Genomic DNA, 19,823 nt, shown 5'->3' on the forward strand with positions numbered 1-19,823 from the left:
CCCAGGTTAGAATGTTCACCTTTCACACAGAAGACCTGGGTTTGATTCCTAGCCAGTGCGCCTCCTATGTAACCGCCACTTGTCTGCTATTGGAAGTATGCATGTTGGTGTGATGCTGACCGGGTTTCAGGGAGCTGCTATACTAAGACAGATGAGGAAGGAAGGCCTGATAATGTACCTCTGAAAATCAGCCAGTGAACACCCTGTGGATCACAGCTGATGATAGAGAAGATGTAGGAGCAAGTAGCATTTTGTTTCATTGGGCAGGAGGTTACCATACATTGGGGATTGACTCGGCCCAGGGAAAATCGTATCCTAGTAAAATCAGAAATTGTCCCATGAGGTTGGTTTCATCTTGTTTGTGTAAAATCTGACTTATTTAAAACTTCATGTAGAGTCCTGGTGTAGCACTGTAGGATAAGCCCTGGACTGCAAAGTTAGTTTGAATCACAAGGTCGATGGTTCAAACCCACCAGTCGCTCCTTGGAAACCCTGTTCTGGTTTCTGAATTAGAACGGACTAGGCAACAAGTTTTCATGTAGAGAGTTCTGCCAGCTCTCAGGCCCCTACACAATCTCATTCCATCCTTTACTTTTTCTGTGGTGCTGACTTCTCTGGGTCTTTGTTAGGACTGTTCATTGGCTAACGTTCATCTTCACGACTGATTTAATTACCCAAGTGAACAGAGGTCCTTTTGTTAATTTGAACCTTCAATAATCAAAAAATTTTCAGATTTCTAACATTTCTTCTTGACCTTTCATATCTTCCTTCTGGAAAATTTTACTAATGAAATTTGATTTGGGTTAAAATTGATGCTTAAATATTGGCCTTTGCAGTCTGAAAACTTGGTTTTGTAGAAATAGGCCAGGCCCCACTTGGTACTTTAAAAATCTTGCTACTTTGAAAAATATTCTCCTTTAGAAAACTTCAGTGCAATAACTAGTGTTTGGCAAAATTTTACAGTTAATGCTAAGCTAATAAGGTCCCTCTGGCCTCCATTTTAAAATATGAGCTCATATTGCACAGATCCAATGATGCCCTTGTAATTAATGGAGGGTAGTGGGTCTGAAGTTGCTCTGAATTGCTTGGTTGAATCTGATAGCAAGCTGGCCTGGGTGTCATTCATTTCCTGTACTGTTATCGTGACTCACACTGCTGTCCTTTCATTATGCATACAAAGGATACAATACAGTGAAATCTAATTGGACCAGCTTTCACTTGACAGTCTCCTCCCTTTGGTGTTTATGCTGAAAAGGATATTGCTGGATGGCTCGGGGCTTTTTTCGATCTGCTTCATGGGGTTTGGGATTATTGGTTATGAATTCACTTTTGAGAAATGTTGCTGCATGCTCCAGTGTGAAATGTTCTGCTCCTACAGCTGTGTTCCTTGAAGTCACGTTTCTTTTCATATTTAAATGTTGTTGTTAGTGACATCTCCTCAGTTCTGACTCATAGGGATTCTGTATAGGATTTCCGAGGAGCACCTGGTGGGTTTTAACTGCTGACCTGTGGTTCACAGTCCAGTGCTGATCCTATAGCACCACGCCAGGAGTCCTGTCGGGGTACCTTGCATGAAGCAGGGTCCATATTAAATCCTTGTAACATTGATTGGTGTTTGTGCCCTCCCTTCTGCTAATTGCTTTGATAGCATTTAACATAAATTAGAGTCATAAACTATATGAATTCCATTCTGATATCATAGCTTAAATCAGGATACCAGATTTCCTTAGCAAATGGGGCAAAAAAGAAATATTTCTGCTTTTTCCCCATCCGCAGACCCCTGAGTCCTCCAGCCTTCTTTGTTTTCTTGGGCATTTCGGCCCGGGAGCCTCCTTTCTGACATGCCCTCCCTCCTGGACTCCTGGATCTGCCACACCATCTCCTTCTTCATAAGCTCCTGCTCAATGGGAACAAAGGTGGTAGGGAAAGAAAGACAGAGGAGGGAAGGGAGGAGGGGAAGATGAGAAAACCCTTACGAGGGCAACTTTTTTCTCAGTGCCTCATGTCTCTGGACATACGTTTAAAACCTCTCTAGTTGTGGACCTAGTCTATGTACTAGTGAATCTAGTGAATCTGTTCAAAGTACCTTTAGACTACTTGACTGGGAGGTAGGCTGCGGATCCACATGCCGTAAGATATCAAACACTACATCCTCTTCGAATGGCAGCCTGCAAGCAAACAGAAAAACACATAAACTTTCAGGTTTTTGGACAAAACCAACACATATCTAACTAGAGCTATAGATGTTGTCAGGAATCAAGTATTTAGCATTCAATTTCAAACAGGATTGTCATTATAGTAGACATCTGGATTATTTATGTCTGGCAGTTGATACTGGCTGGGCTGTTGCTAGAATCCTGACATCTGGCCTGTCATGTAGCTTAGGGTCCCTCAAAGCCTGAAGGATGGGGTCCCAAAGAGAAAAAGTTTAAAGCTGTATTGCTGCCTTAGAACTTATATAGCACCCCTTCCACCATACTGATCTGGTTGGGGCACTCACAGCCTATCCAGATTCAGAGGTGGGACATATACTCTAGCACTCGATGGGGAGTGACAAGGCTGGGGAAAGGCATGTTGGACTAGAAATATTGTATTCAAAAGCAAAGATGACAGTTTGAGAAATAAGGTGCACACGACCCAAACCATGGTATTTTCAGTAACCTCATATGTATATGAAAGTTGGACTGTAAATATGGAAGACCATAGAAGAACTGATGCGTTTGAGTTGTGGTGTTGAAGAAGAATATTGAAAGTACCAGAAGAAAAGACAAATCATCGTTGGAAGAAGTACGGCCAGGGTGTTCCTTGAGAGCCAGGATGGCCAGACTTCATATCTCATATTTCAGACATGTGATCAGGAGATACCAGCCTCTAGAGAAGGACGTCATGCTGGTAAACTGGCTAAGAGCAACAAGCATCGTCTTGTATTCTCTGCTTTCAACCAAGATCCATCTTATGTCTGCAAATAATTCCACATCCTCTCTGGAATCCAGCTAAAATTTCTAACAGCTTGATGTACTGTTGCAGCCATGTAAAAATTATTTTCACCAAAATTCACTTACATGTGATATTATTAATATCGTTTGATGATATCTGCATTCCTTTGGCTAGCTATCTTTGGAGTGGACACAAATATGGTTCTATTTCAATCACTTGGTCAGGTAAGTTGTCTACCAAATTGCTTGACACAGGTGAGTGAGTGCCTCCAGTGCTGCATCAGTTTATTTAAATATTTCAATTTGTATTCCTTCAGTTCCTTGAACTTTGTTTTTCGCCAGTGCACCTTGAACTTCTTCCATCAGTACCATCAGTTCTTGATCATATGCTACCTATTAAGTAGAATTGGTGACAGCTCTTCCCTGAAAGTTTGGTAGACCTCATCAGTAAAGCCTGCACTTCTTTTGATTGGGAATCAAAAGATGACCTGATCATCTTTTTTTTTGATGACCTGATCAATTTCTTCTTTTGTTATGGGTCTATTCAGGTTTTCTACTTCACTCTGTATAAGTTTAGGAAAGTCGTGTTTTTCTAAAAATGTATCCATCTCTTCTAAGTTTTCAAATTTGTTGGAGTAGAACTCTTCATAGTATTCTTTTATTATCCTTTTGATTTCCTTTGGTTCCATTGCGACATCGCCAATGTGGTTTCTAATGTATGTTATTTGTGTCTTCTCCCTCTTTTCTTTTGTTAGGTTTGCCAATGGTCTGTCAATTTTGTTAGTCCTTTCAAAGAACCAGCTTCTTGTCCTGTTGTTTGTGTCTATAGTTTTTCTATTTTCTATCTCATTTATTTCTGCTCTAATCTTTATCATTTCTTTTCTTTTGGTGGCTGTAGGTTCCCTCTGTTGGCCTGTTTCTAATTATTGTAGATGCTGTGTTAATGTGTTAATTTTGGTTCTTTCTTCTTTTTGGATGTGTGCATTTATTGCAATAAATTTTCCTCTCAGCACCACTTTCTCCATGTCCCAAAGATTTTAGTATGTTGTGTTTTCATTCTCATTTGTTTCTAGGAACTTTGTGAATTCACGTTTAATTTCTTCTGCTACCCAGTAGCTTTTCAGCAGGGTGTTATTCAGTTTCCATGTATATGACTTGATTTCCTTGGTCTTCCTATTGTTGATTGCTAATTTGATAGCATTGTGATCTGAGAAGATGCTTTGTACTATTTTGATATTTGTAAATTTATGCAGATTTGTTTTGTGGCCTAAAACATGGTCTATTCTGGAGAATGTTCCATGGGCACTGGAAAAGAATGTGTATTGTGCTGCTGTTGGGTTGAATGCTCTGTACACATCTATGAGGTCAAGTTGGCTGATTGTGTTGTTTAGTTCCTCTATGTCTTTGTCAAGTTTCTTTCTGGTTGTTCTATCCATTTTTGAAAGCTGTGTATTAAAATCACCTACTATTATTGTAGATTCATCTATTTCTTTCTTCAAATCTATTAGAGTTTGTTTTAGATATTTTGGAGCTCTTTCATTGGGAGCATAGATATTTATTATGACTATGTCATCTTGTTCAATTGTCCCTTTAATCATGAGATAATGTCCATCTTTATCATTATGCTGGGTTTTGCCTTAAAGTTTATTTTATCAGAGATTAGTACTGCCACTCCTGTTCATTTTTAATTGCAATTAGCTTGGTATATTTTTTTCCATCCCTTGACTTTTAATCTGTTTTTGTCTCTCTGTGTAAGATGTGTCTCTTGCAGACAACATATTGAAAGATCTTGTTTTCTTATCCATTCTGCCACCCTCCATCTCTTAACTGGTGCATTTAATCCATTTATATTCAGTGTAATTATCGATAGGTATGGATTAATTGCTGCCATTATGTTTGGTTTTTTTTGTGTTGTTGTTGTATGCTACCTCTTGAAATGGTTGAACATCGATTATTTCTTTTTGGTACTGTGACTCTGTGTATTCCTTTAATCTTTTGATGATTTCTGCTTAATTCAATATTTTGACCAAAGAATCTTTCAGTATTTCAAATCGAGGTTTATATTTTTTCTTCAGTTGTTTCAGCTTGAGAAATGCTAAGTGCTTCCTTCCCTTTTGGTTTTCTAGCTCCAATCCTTTGCACATTTCATTATAATGCTTTAATTTTTCTTCTTGAGTTGCCTTTGAAATTTTCTGTGCAACTCTTTGGCTTTCTCATTTTCCTCATTTGCTTTATTATCTCTACTATGGAGAGCAAGTTTCAGAGTGTTTCCTGACATTCCTATCATCTTTTCTTTCTTTCCTGTCTTTTTAATAACCTTTTTCTTTATTTCTGTACAATGTTGTTGATATCATCCCACAGTTCTTCTGATCTTTGATCATTAGTGGTTAATGCATCAAAACTTGAGATGGTCTCTAAATTCAGGTGGGATGTGTTTAAGGTCATATTTTGGCTCTTATAGAATTGTTTTAATATTCTACAGCTTTAGCCTGAACTTACACATGAACTATTGTGTATAGTTGCCTTTCATGTTGTGTAAAAAACAACAAAAAAAGGCATTTGCAATGAATAGCCATGTGGTTTCCAGCTCATTTCTATCACCAAGGTCATTTTCTAATTACTTTGAGTCTAACTTTCACATTTCAAATTCCAGTAATTGTCAGTACATCTTGACTACATAGTCAGTTGCAGACAGAAGAAGTTGATCGAATTGTTCAATTTCATCATTTGTGTTTGGTGCAAAATTTTGAAGAATACTGACATTAGCTAGTCTTCTCGTAGGTGTATACATATTTTCCTATCACAGTCAGCAGTAAATGTCTAAATAGATCTTGAAATGATCTCTTTGACAATGAATGAGATGTCATTCCTCTCCAATGAATATGACACCATTCATCTTCAATTTACCGCCATAGTTAACCATGTGATTGTCAGATTAAAAATAGCCAACACTAGTCCATTTCAGCTCACTAATTCCTAAGAGGGAGTCCTTGTGTGGTGCTATAGGATAGGTACTGGCCTGAAAGTTTTGTTTGAATGGCAAGTCTTGCGGTTCAAACTCACCAGCCGCTCCTTGGAAACTCTATAGTGGGTTGCTATGAATCAGAACCAACCAATGGCACTTAACAACAGCCACAATAATACCTAAGATGCCTGTTTTATGTGTCCCATTTCATATTTGACAACTTCCAATTTTCCTAGATTCAGACATTGTACATTCCATGTTCTGATTATTAATGGTTGTGTGCAGCTCTTTCTTCTCCTTTTTAGCTGTGCTCCATCAGCAAATGAAGGTCCTGAAAGCTTTGCTCTATTCACATCATATGGTTAGGTCTACTTTGAGGAGGCAGCTCTTCTTCAATCTTCTTTTAACTGTCTTCGAATCTGAATGGCCCATGATCAGGCACAACATCTGACAATGTTCTACTACTGTTAATACTATCTGCATCTTCCCGTGCTTTAGCTGACAGTGTCCTGCTGCTGTTCAGAAGGTTTTCAGATACTAATTGTTTGGAAGTATCCACCTCTCCTTCTTCCTAATCTGTCTTAGTCTGGAAGCAACACTGAAACCTTATCTACTATGGGTGACTGCTAGTATTTAAAATACCAGTGGCATAGCTTCCATCACCACAGCAACACACAAGCCACTGCAAGTTCAACAAACTGGCAGATGAATGGTGTAATGACCATATGGTAAGGGAAAAGCCACAGAGCATACTGTGAGCCAATGATAGACTTCAAATGAAGTATCTTGGAAAGAATCAAGAGAGATGGCAGAAGTTCCGGTGCTCTCCAGTCTCTAGACTGACTTCTTCAATGCAAACGTGAAGACTCAGAATCCTTTCCCACACATTGAAACGCACTGAAATGTTTCCCAAAGATAGAACTGGTTACTTTCAATTGCATCAGATTGGAATCATATTTTTTTTGAACATGGGGTTTTCAATGGCTGATTTGTCAGAAGTCGATCACCAGGTTTTTATTCTGAATTGCTTCTAGTTGGATGTGAACCTTCAAACTTTCATCTAACAGCAGGGTACATTAACCATTCAGGGCCTCCATTTCCAATAATAGGATATTATTATTATTAGTGATTTGACCACAATTCTATAGATTCGATTCACTTTTTAGTAGTGTGTTTTATTCAGTGTTTGATGGTAGTTCCATCATCTTTGGATTTTTCTTTCGCAGAAACAAATGTGAAGGAAACTACTATGAAGTATATGGAAATGCTTGAGGAAAAACTGCACAGGTAAGGATATTAATTCTTTATTACAGTCTCCGATGGGCATCTGAATCCATTATAACAGAATTTAGGCTAACTTTAAGCCAACAACAACAGAAAGGATTTACCTATTTTAAGAACAAATTAACAAGAAAAACGCACGTGAAAGTCCTTTGAATTCAGCGAGGGAAGGAAGGACCAGGTGTTACACAAACCTCTCTGAGCTCCCAGCTCCTGGCTTCTCTTTTAAAAAGTAAGTAGAATAAGGGGAGATCACCAGATAGTTTTCATAGTCCATAGAAGAAGAATTTCTGTACAAAGTTAAATTTGTAATTCAAATGTCTATCTGTTTTTCCTTTGTTTCCAGTGTCTGAGGGGGTCGTAGTGATTTTGAATCAGCTGCTACATGTTTTAGAACAATAAAATAAATGCATGTCTTAGATTTTGTTTTGAATCCTGAAACAAAAACAGCATGAAAATTCCTGTTTGCTTTTTTTTTCTTCTCCCTTTAACCCAATTAGGAATTCAGATTTGAGAAATGTCAGAGATGCTATAGCATGTCAAAATGGTTCTGGTTTTGTGGTTGTGTACTTAGGAAAATGAATTCCAGCCACTGAGCTCTGGTTCTAATTAAGGAAACACGTACTAGTATGTAATATATGCTTTCTTCCCTGGAAGCCATTTAGTTGTATGAAGACTGTTTTGCTACTATTTTGGAAACAGTGAAGTAAAACTTTAAATACTTTATACCTTAAGCCTTTTTTCTGATAGGATAACGAATGCTATTATCTAAATAGTCCTTCTTCCCTAAAAGATGCTAAGAGGCTGTGTTGTTGAGCACTGCTCTGTAGGATAAGGATAAGGAAGTACTACAGTATTTACCTCTAATGCTTGGAAAGCAAGTCCTTTAAGCCACTGACTGAAACTCCTAGCCCCCCAATTTGTGGAGGTACTATGATGAAGGTGGTAGTAGAGAGGAAGGCATACAGGTAAGAGATAGTCTCTCAGGATGTAACTCTTTCTCCTCAGGAAATACCAGTACCAGTTGTTGCTAGGCTGATTTTGACTCATGGTGACCCCTTGTGTGTCAGAATAGAGCTGTGCTCCATAGAACGTCAAAGGCTGAGTTTTTGGAAGTAGGTCTACAAGCCTTTCTTCTGAAGTATTTCTGAGTAGACGTGAAGCTCCAGTCTCTGATTTAGCAAGTGAATGTGTGAAGTATTTGCACCATCCAGGGACTCCAACTAGAAAATAGGATAATACTTATCGGAACCAGCTGATTTGGTTTTAATTTGACCTTCCTCTTTTCCCATTGCGCTCTGAGGTATGTTCCTGGCTCTCGGTCTTAAATCCAGCTATTTTTTAGACATTGTTGTTAAGTGCAGTCAAGTAGGTTTCGATACATAGCAACCCTATATAGGGTTTCCAAGGACCAGATTGCAGTTTTGAACCACTGATTTATGGTTAGCAGTCCAGTGTTCATTCCATCAAAACCCAAAACCAAATTTATGGTCTTTGAGTTGGTTCTTCTCATAGTGACTATGTTGTTGTTTTGTGCTGTTCTGACTCATAGCTATCCTGTATAGAGTTTCCAAGAACAGCTGGTGGTTTGAATGGCCAACCTTGTGATTTCTAGTCCAGTGCTTATCCTACAACACTACACCCCTGTAGGACACAGTAAAAGTCTCCATAGTGTTACCAAGACTATAAATATTTACAGAAGCAGACTGCCACATATGTCTCCCATGGGGTGCTGGGAAAACTGCCAACCCTTGGTTAGCAGTCAAACACTAAACCTCTGTGGCACCAGAGCTCCTGATGAGGTTCATTAGGTTATTGGGCAGCAAGTTGTCATAGTAAAAACACGGGTATTAGTAGAGAGATACCCATTTAAATTGCAGTTCTATCATTTAGAAATGGTATACCCTCACACAAATTCGACTTTTAATGTCTAACTGTACAAGACTGTGAACCACAAGGCCAACAGTTCAAACCTACCAGCTGCTCCTCAGAAATCCTATACAGAGTTGCTATGAGTTGGAAGTGACTAAATGGCACTTAACAACAATAGCGTACAACTGTGACAATGACATCTACTCTTCAGTTCCGGTGTGTGGATAGAATAGTGTTCATAAAACACTCAAAGAGTTGGCATCTGTGTTATCCCTTCACCGTCAGCTTCCTCTCATCTTCCGTGACTTCAGAACTGACTGAGAAGTCCTGTCCAGAACTGAATTTGTCCTCTTGTCCTCCCTGCTGGCCGCTCCTCCTGTGAACCCAGTCCAGGGAATGCTGCCCCTGTCCCAACCTGGTTGTTGATGCTAGAACCAAGGTTTCATATTGAGTTCTTTCTCCCTCGCCTCCATGAACAGTCAGTTACCAAGTCCTATTTTTCTATCCCTGAGTACCCCTCAAGCTCATCTACTGTCACCATGGCCCCTCTTCTTTCCCCTGAGTGATTGTTGTTGTTGTTCTTAGGTGCCATCGAGTTGGTACTGACTCATAGTGACCCTGTCCACAACAGAACGAAACATTGTCTGATCCTGGACCAACCTCACTATTGTTGCCACGCTTGAGCCCATTGATGCTGCCACTTTGCCAATCCATCTCGTTGGAGTCTTACTCTTTTTCTCTGACCCTCCACCTTAACAAACATGATATCCTTCTCCAGTGACTGGTCTCTCCCGACAATATGTCTGAAGTATGAGAGACGAAGTCTGGCCATCCTGCCCTCTAAGGAGCACTCTGGCTACACTTCTTCCAACACAGATCTGTTGGTTCTTTTGGCAGCCCATGGCACTTTCAATATTCTCCTCCAACACCATAACTAAAAAGCATCAATTCTTGATTGTAGAGCTGCTTTTACTGCTTTCTTGTTTGCAGTCTTGCTCTTCCCACTCTGTTCTCTAATTAGTCTTGACTAAGCATTTTAAGTTTCTGGCCGGACCACCCTGAACACGCCCGATCTTGTCTGATCACAGAAGCTAAGCAGGGTCAGGCCTGATTAGTCCTTGGATGGGAGACTGCTTGTGAATAAGGAGCTCTGGTAGCATAGTGGTTATGAGTCAGGCTGCCAACCTCATGATCAGCAGTTTGAAACCACCAACGGTTCCGTAGGAGAAAGATGAGGTGTTCTGCCCCTATAAAGATTTACAGCCTCAGAAACCCTGTGCAGGGTCACTATGAGTCAGAACCGACTCCACGGTACTTAACAACACCAACAAGCATTTTTAAATACAAATCTTGTCTTTATACCACCTGCTTAAAACCTCCCAGTGGCTCCACCCTTGTCCAAGGATAAATAAAACTGAAGCATCTTAACTTGACTCACAGGACTCTTCCCTTTGGCCCTGGAATGTCATCCATAAACACCCTTCCCTCACCAACGTTTCACCCTTCAGCCAACTGACTCTCTCATTTCCTGATGTTTCTTTGTGTGTGTGTTTTATTCTGGAAAGGAACTATGATTTTAAACAAAATTAGAGAGGAAATGGTCAAAGGATACCATCCAGGAAAGTATTAGGTCGAACCACATGAAGTTGTTCCTGCTCCGCCTTTATCCACATAGTTAGCTTCCAAATCCCAGGCCATCATATAAATATCAGCATTATGTAAAAATGGAGGATGACCACATCAGATCACAAAACAGGACGACTCCATCATTAGATAACTGCCAAATTACATCATTACATAATTGCCTGGCCGCTGAGGACCATGGCCCAGCCAACTTGACACAACCTTAGTCATCATAACTGGCATTTTTGTCACCTTGCAGCCCTGGCATTTGTTACTGCCATACATATGTTGTTAATGCACAAAATAGTCAGATAGTTGAGTTTTATTATTGTTGTTGTTGTCAAGTGCCGTCGAGTCAATTCCAACCCATAGCGACCCTGTATAGGGTTTCCAGGGAGAAGCTGGTGAGCTTGAATCTCCGACTTTGCAGTTCAAACGGCTTTGCAGTCTGGCGCATTAACCCATAGCACCACACCAGGCCTCTATTGTAGTAAATGGGAAATCTAAGACTGTTGCAGACCGTGAAGGCCTGGTCAGAGATTTGAGGCCCTATAGGCCCAAGTGTAACAGATCTGGCCACCTGGCAGTTAATAACAAAATATTTTTATTAAATGCAGACATGAAGCCCTTGATATACACAGATAAATGTAATATTTTCCTAAAAGTGAATACTGTAAAATTCTAAACAGGCAAAGTTCTTCCCTCAGAGAATTCATTCAAGGTAAATTGGGTGGCTCCCTGGTCTGTTCCAAGGACAATAGGAATGCCCTCCCTAAAGTGTTTCCACGTGCTGCCTATTCACCCAGGTGCCTCTTTTCCTGAAGAACTTGGGCTGGGCAGCTGACACAATGGGAATCCTCCCTTTCTTCCCTCCATTTGAGGCTAGGTGCTAAAAGGTATGTTAATTAAGCTTGAGAAACCAAGTTGCGGTGGTGAGATTCGAACCTACAAAGTATGATGTAAAGTTGCCTAAATGTCTGGAAAAATAAGATTGACAGTTGTATCTTGTCTTAGTCCCCTCCTAGCTTTGTGTAACGTACCTCCCCTAAATAAAAGGAAGGCGCAGAACGAATCCAGGTGCATTACGACTGGCAAGGCGTGCTTTACAGCATGCAAGGGGCACAGTCCAGCATTGCAACCATACTGCCTGTTTAGCTAAGATGTTTACTATGCAGGATATTACGGCCTTCGTGGCTGAGATGTTTGCAACGCAGGATCTGCCTGATGCCAGTCCAGCATTCAATCTGGTTTCAGAGTGTCTCTTTGTCTCTCTCTTTGCGTCTCTGTGACTCTTTTGCTATATCGCCGCTGGATCTCCCCTCCTCGTGAACCAAACACTCGTGAACAACACAACTGTGTCGAGGCAAGTTCCCTGGCATAAGACAATGAGATAGTTGACCACTTTTGACCTAGGAAAACAGCATTTTCATATAGAGCAACCCAATATTTAGGGATTTGAAATGATCTTCAGGCGGGTCAGATGCTCTGGCTCGAGAGTGACCACATGCTTCCACATGGTGCAGGGGATGGACTTCCATCAAGTTTTAGCATCTCTCCTTTGAAAGCTTCCACAGCTCCCCCAGGCTGAGAAAAGTGCTCTCATTGAATTAGTCCCAGTTTAATATCAGTATTATAAGACTGACTCTATCTTGTTCAGAATTGTATCTTCAGGGCTTAACAGTTCTGGACTCTGTATGGGTACTCAAAAAAATATTTGTGGAATGAGTGGTTGAATAAGTTAATAAAGGAATACAACTGAATTTTACACAGTTTAGTGTCATCTTTCATTATCTTCACCTCTTTTCTTGTCCCTTTAGCAAGGGTTGATGCTCCAAAGTCAGAAAGCTCTTGATTTCTTCGTTCACATACATTAGTTACCTAGGACTCCCTCAATAGTCTCAGATGACCAGGATGATAGCTTACTTGCCCTCCCCACCTACATCCTGATGACTCTTTGCATTGCTATTTCAAGCTCTGATGAGTTAGGTAAAACCAATAGAATAGAGACAAGAAAATATATCAGAGATCTGTAACCCCTCTGATAGTGCACAAAGTAGCAGACAGAGATGAGGAAACTGGTGTACCTTGAGGTGTATGCAGGTAGTTTTATTTATTGCAACTTCAGCAGAGAATGCCAGAGTGGATACCATGGAACTCTTGACAATTGTTATACTCTACTTCTGACTGCCTTTCTCTCCACTGAGTGTGAGTAGTGATGGTTGTTATTGGACACTTGTGTGCTGTACTGATGACCTGTCACACACAGAGTTCATTTCCAAAGGAATCAGCATCTTACAACATAAGGACCAGGTAAACATTACATCATGGCTACTGCTCAGTTGATATTGTCAAATATCAACTATTGATATATATTAATCAATATATATTGATTATATTAATCAATATCAAATATTGATTAAATTAAGATTGTATGTGCTGATGAATACATTTATCATTTTACTCACTCTTTGTACCATCTCTTGGTCTAGAAGTGGTTTAGAAAAACAGTACTTAAGAACAGAAGAGGTTGCTCATTTTCCATTAGAAGGGTGTACTCTAAAAGACCAGGACGACAAAAAGATTGTGATATGCCTGTTACTATCTCAAAGTAAATATAGAGCTAGAGATCACACTAATGAGTCCTAGACTTAGATGGGCTCAATATCTCTCTTTGATGAGGTCTTATCCCACTCTCTACAAGAAATCAAAATGAATGAGAAAGCTTGAATGTTGGGAGCAGTTCAAAAGAGTATCTTGCAAAACAAAAAATGGACACACATGGGGATTTCTAGTCATACTAAAAAATGTGCTTGATTTTTAACAATCTGAATTCTAATTCTAAGAAGGATAGATACAGATGCCATTTGTGTATCTACTTTTCCTCCATCTACCTTCCCCAAAATAATTCATTTGTGTGAATCAACCATCAACACTCATGGAAGCAGCAGTCAAGAAATCAAATGACATAGTGTATTAGGCAAATCTGTTGCCTCTTTAAAGTGTTGAAGAACAAAGATGTTAGTTTGAGGACTAAGGTGCACCGGACCCAAGACATGTTATTTTCAGTAACCTCATATGCATGCGAAAGTTGGACAGTGAATAAAGAAGACCATAGAAGAACTGATGTATTTGAGTTATGGTGTTGGAGGAGAATATTAAGAGTACCATTGACTACCAAAAGAACAAACCATTCTGTGTTGTAAGAAGTACAGCCAGGGTGCTCCTTACAAGCCAGGTTGGTCATATGTCATCGCTTGTAGTTCAGACATACTATCTGGCGGGACCAGTCCCTGGAGGAGGATATGTTTGGTAAAGTGGAGGGTCAGAGATAAAGAAGAAAACCCCAATGAGATGGATGGCACAGTGGCAGCAACAGTGGGCTCAGGGATAGTAATGATCATGTGGTTGGCTCAGGACCAAGCATTGTTTCATTCTCTTGTGCATGGGGTCACTATGAGTTGGTATAGACTTGATGGCATCTAACAACAACAACACTTTCCCTTAACTGTAACCAAACAGCTTGGCTGCCAAACAGAGCCATGTGGTTACTTCACAGGCTCCTTTTCTACAGCTTTCCTCTCCTATTATTACCTTGAACTTGGCCCATTCAGTAGTCTCCCCACAGTATCACTCCTATTGACCTTAAACCATGTCTGTCTGGTCTTTATCCATAGCCAGAGCTTACAATATGTCTAGGATCCCTTTGCATCTAATTTGAACCCCACAAATTTACCATGTCACCCTAGGCTCTCCATGAGTTGACACGTAACATGCTTCAGCCTCATCTGTTGTCTGCACCTGCACAGAGAGCTCAGTGCTCCAAACCAGCCAGATTATTCCAGTTCCCCAAATCCCCGATGCTCCGTTGTAGGGTTTTGTTCACAATGCTCCCTTACTGGAAATCCTTTGCCACCTAGCCAATGAGCATACGCTTACTCTGAAAATAATTACCCCTTTGCTATTCTGGCCTCCTCCTGTTTCCTTCCTGGAACCTGCAGTGGGGAGTCACTTAAAACAATTTGTTGCAATGGCTTTTGTCTGCATAATTCTGTTTGCCTATGAAAATGCGTTCCCCACTTGTCTGTCAGTTTGTTGACCTGTGGTGGCTTATGTATTGCTGTGATACTGGAAGCTGTGTCACAGATAATTTAAATACCAGCAGGATCACCCATGGTGGACAGAGTTCAGTGGAGCTTCCAGAGTAAGACAGATTAGGAAGAAGGAGAGAATGGCTAGCCACTGAAAACCTTGTAAATAGCAGCGAAACTTTGTCAGATATAGTGCTGTAATATGAAAACATAATAAATACCACGGGAACATTGTTAAATATGGTGCTGGAAAATGAGCCTTTTAGGATAGAAGGCTGACATCAAAATACAACAAGGGAGGTACTCCCTCCTCAAAGTACAGTTGGACACAATGACATGAATAGAACAAAGCTTTCACGACCTTCATTTGCTTGATGAGACACAACTGAAAATGTGAAGAAATAGTGCAAACATCCATTAGCAATCAAAATGAAGATGTACCAGGTATGAATCTAGGAATATTGGTGGTTATATGCTGTGGAGTTGGTTCCAACTCATAGTGACCCTGTACAGGGTTTCTGAGGCTGTAAATCTTTATGGGACCAGAAAGCTTCATCTTTCTCCTGTGGAACAGCTCGTAGTTCTGAACTGCTGACCTTGAGATTAAAAGCCCAACTCGTAACAACTACGCTACCAGAACTGGAAGTTGTCAAATATGACATGGCACACAGAAAATCTTAGGCATTAATGAGCTTAAATGGACTTGTATTGCCATTGTGAATCCAACAATCATATGAGTTGTTATACTGAAACCGCAAATTGAAGATGAATGGCATCACATTCATGGCCAAAAAGAACCTTTCAAGATCTATATAGAAGTACAATGTTGTCTGTGATAGATATCCATACACCTACAAGGAAGACCAGTTAACACCACTGTTATTCAGATTTACTCATCAACCACCAAAGTCCATGATGATGAAATTGAAGAGTTCTACCAACTTCCCCATATTCAAATTTGTCAAACATACAGTCAAGATGGATTGATAATTACTGGTGACTGGAATGTGAAAGCTGGAAACAAAGAGGAAAGGTCAATAGTAGAAATATGACTGGTGATAGAAATGATGCTGGAGACCTCATGATGGAATTTTGCATGACTAATGACTTCATTGTAAATAGTTTTTAAACAACATATAAAAGGTGACTATGCTCATGGGCCTCACCAGATGGAATGCACAGGAATCAAATTGACTACATCTGTGGGAAGAAATGGTGGAGAAGCTCAGTATCATCAACCTAATCAAGACCAAGAACGAATTGTGGAATAGGCAATCAATTGCTCATCTTCAGTTTCAGACTGATGCTGAGGAAAATTAAAACAAATCCATGAGAATCAAAATACGACATCCCATATTTTGAGATCACCTCAAAAACTGATTTGCTGCATTAGATACTAATGACCCGAAGATCAGAAGATTTGTGTGATAACATCAAGGACATCATACTGGGAGGAAGAAAGAGGTCATTAAAAGACAGGAAAGAAACTAAAGATAAAATTGGATACCAAAAGAGACTCTGAAACTTGTTCTTAAACAAGGAGAAACTAAAGTGATTGGAAGAAATGAGGAAGTAAAAGAACCAAACACAAAATTGCAAATGGCAGCTCAAGAAGACAAAGTCAAGTATGTGCGAAGACCTGGAATTAGAAAACCAAAGAGGGAGAAAATGCTCAGCAGTTTTCAAACTGAAAGAACTGAAGAAAAAATTCAAGCCTTGAGTTGCAATAATGAATGATTCCTTGACCAAAATATTGAAATGTACAGAAAGTATCAAAAGATGGAAGAAATACACAGAGTAACTGTACCAACAATAAATGATCGATGTTCAACTGTCTCAAGAGGTAGCATATGATCAAGAACTGATATTATTGAAGGAAGAAGCCCAAGTGGTACTGAAGGCATTGGTGAAAAGCAAGGCCCCAGGAATTGATGGAATACCAATTAAATTCTCTTAACAAACTGCCACAGAACTGGAGGCACTCACTCATCTGTGCCAAGAAATTCGGAAGTCAGTTACCTGGCCAACTGATTGGAAGAGATCCATATTTGTACCAATCCCAAAGAGAGGTGACCCAACAAAACACATAAATCATCAAACAATGGCATTATTATCACATACAAGTAAACTTTTGCTGAAGATAATTTAAAAATGGTTGCAAAAATACATTGACAGTACTGCCAGAAATTCAAGCCAGATTCAGAAAAGGATGTGGAACAAGAATTTCATTACTGACATCAGATGGATCTTGACTGAAAAGAGAGAATACCAGAAAGATGTTTATTTGTGTTTATTGACTATATAAAGGCTTTCAACAGTGTGGATCATGACAAGCTATGGACAACACTGCAAAGAATGGATATTCTTGAAAACTTAATTGTGCTCTTAAAGAGCCTGTATATAGACAAAGAGGCAGTCATTCAAACAGACCAAGGGGACACAGATGGATTATAATCAGGAAAGGTTTGTGCCAATGTTGTATCCTTTCACTATCTTTATTCAGTCTGTATGCTGAGCAAATAATCTGAGAAGTTGAATTATATGACGAAAAATGTGGCATCAGAATTGAAGGAAGACTCGTTAATAACCTGCAATGTGCAGATGGTACATCCCTGTTTGCTAGAAGCAAAGAAAACTTAAAATACTTACTTATGAAGTGCAAAGACTACTATCTTCAGTATGGATTGCCCCTCAATATAAAGAAAGCAAAAATCCTTACAGCTGGACCAATAAGTAACATCAAGATAAATGAAGAAAAGATTAAAGTTGTCAAAGACTTCATTTTGCCTGAATCCACAATCAACAGATATGGAAGCAGCAGTCAAGAAATCAAATGATGTGTTTATTGCATTTTGGCAAATATTCTTCAAAAGACCTCTTTAAAATGAGAAAGAGCAAAGATAACAGCTTGAGGGCTAAAGTGCACCTGATCCAAGCTATGGTATTTTCAATCACCTCATGTGCATATGAAAGTTGAACAATAAATAAGCAAGATTGGAGAAGAATCAATGTATTTGAGTTATGGTGTTGGAGAAGAATATTAAAAGTACCATGACCTGCCAGAACAAACAAATCTGTCTCAGAAGAAGTGCAGTGAAAATGAGCCTTAGAAGTAAGGATAGTGACTTTATCTCTTATACTTTGAACACGTTACCAGGAGAGTCCAGTCCTTGGAGAAGGACATCACACTTGGTAAAATGGAGGGTCAGCAAAAAAGAGGAAGACCCACTGCGCGATGGTTTGACACAGTGGCAGCAGCAATGGGCTCAAGTATCACAACAGTTATAAGAAAGGCGCAGTACCAGACAGTGTTTCATTCTTGTGTGTAGGATTTCCAATTGCTTCTAGCAACAGTGAAGATGGGTTCCATGCCTTTTTGTCTAGTATACTATGTGACTGGCACTATGGTCTGACATGTGCTACACATTCAGTAAAATTACACTGACTGCAAGGATGAATGGGTGAAGAGCAATTATGTCTTAAAATGTTCTCAAATATTAGTTTAAAAAAGTGAAGGCAGCCAAGACAAAATGCCTTAAAAATTCATTTGTCTTTCCATCAGTTCTTGTTGTTAAGTGCCATTGAATCAGTTTGGACTCATAGCGACCCTATATAGAGTTTCTTAGGAGCAGCTGGTGAACTTGAACTGCCAACGTTGCGGTTCAAACTGACCTTGCAGTCCAGTGCATTAACCCACAGCACCACACCATCAAATCTTAGTGATGTAGTATTACTGGTGATAGTGATGTGCCATGGAGTCAGTTCTGACCCATAGCGACCCTGCATAGGGTTTCCAAGGCTGTAAATCTTTAAGGGAGCAGAAAGCCTCATCTTTGTCCCACAGAACACTTGACAGTTTCAAACTGCTGACTTGAGGTTAGCAGCCCAACTCATAATCATTACGCTACCAGAGTTCCTTGTATTATTGACGAAGGGAAAAAAAATCTACAGTAAAAGAGCTTTATCCACTTATTCATTTGGGCTGATTGTTTCCAGAGATTTTAGTTGAACATATTTTGGTCTGCCTCATTTACCCTTATATTCAAACCTTGCTTTAATTTTTATTTTTGAAATTACTTGTACTTTGTTAGCTAACTCTTTAAAAATATCAAAAGATATATTGAAAAGTCTTTCAGTTGTAGATAGGATATAATTTTTATTGATCTTATGTTGCTAAACCTGGTATGGGAGAAAGTCATTATTGTCCAATGACAAACTCATGTCTCTGGCATGTGTTGCACCCAGCCATCCACCCTAAAGATGGGCATATTGGTTCCATTTAAATCTGTGGAATATCTTGTTTGTAAGACTAATAGGAATATTTTATTCCTTTTAAAAATCACTAGATTTTATCACTACTTTATCCCCCTGTAATAGAATATAAAACCTATATAGGTTATTCTTGTTTGCTTTGTTCTGCAGGTTCCTTACCTATTAGTTTTGAGTATATATTGCATTTTTATAATTACAAAAGAAAACAAAAGATCATTAAAATCTGTTTGGACATGGAAGTGATTAAGTATTTCCATAGAAGCCTTTTTTATATTTAGAAGGAATTATCAAGAAGTCATTGGTCTTATCTGAAATTTACTTTGCAATTCAGAGACCGATACGTTTTTTGTTTTGTTTTGTTTCAAATCTCAAGTTTTACTTTTCCATTATTTGTGTCTTTTCCACCATACTATTTTAAATATTTAGATCTAAAATTTTCAAGTGGATAATACAGATGAGGGATCTATTAAATTATATAGAGAAAAATAGTGGCAGTAGAACCAAGATAGACTAGCTTTGATTGAACATTGTATTTGGGATCCATGCTGGGGAAAATGTTATAATGAAATCCTTCTGGTATTAACTAAACTATGTTGAATATAACCCAAGAGTAATCCTTATTAAGTCCAGGATTCCACACTAGGTTGAAGTCAAGTTCAGAATTCATCACTTATCTTCATTATCTGCACAGATGCTAGAATGAAATTTTACAGTCACAAAGACTTTTTGTTTGTTTGTTTCTAAGCTTTTATTGTGAATTGACCGATAGTTTACATGGGGGGGGGG

General features: G+C 39.3%; 1 protein-coding gene across 1 annotated transcript in view; it reads left to right on the forward strand.

Moving 5' to 3' along the window:
- The window catches only part of DISC1 (disrupted in schizophrenia 1), a 493,957-nt gene that overhangs the window by 350,211 nt on the left and 123,923 nt on the right, over nt 1–19,823 (forward strand). Inside the window, exon 8 of the mRNA XM_006874175.1 lies at nt 7,128–7,188. Coding sequence (XP_006874237.1) covers nt 7,128–7,188 — 61 coding nt within the window. The remainder of the gene's footprint in view (nt 1–7,127; nt 7,189–19,823) is intronic.

This window comes from Chrysochloris asiatica, unplaced genomic scaffold (genome assembly GCF_000296735.1).
Source record: "Chrysochloris asiatica unplaced genomic scaffold, ChrAsi1.0 scaffold00265, whole genome shotgun sequence".
In the NCBI taxonomy this organism is placed as follows: Eukaryota; Metazoa; Chordata; class Mammalia; order Afrosoricida; family Chrysochloridae; genus Chrysochloris; species Chrysochloris asiatica.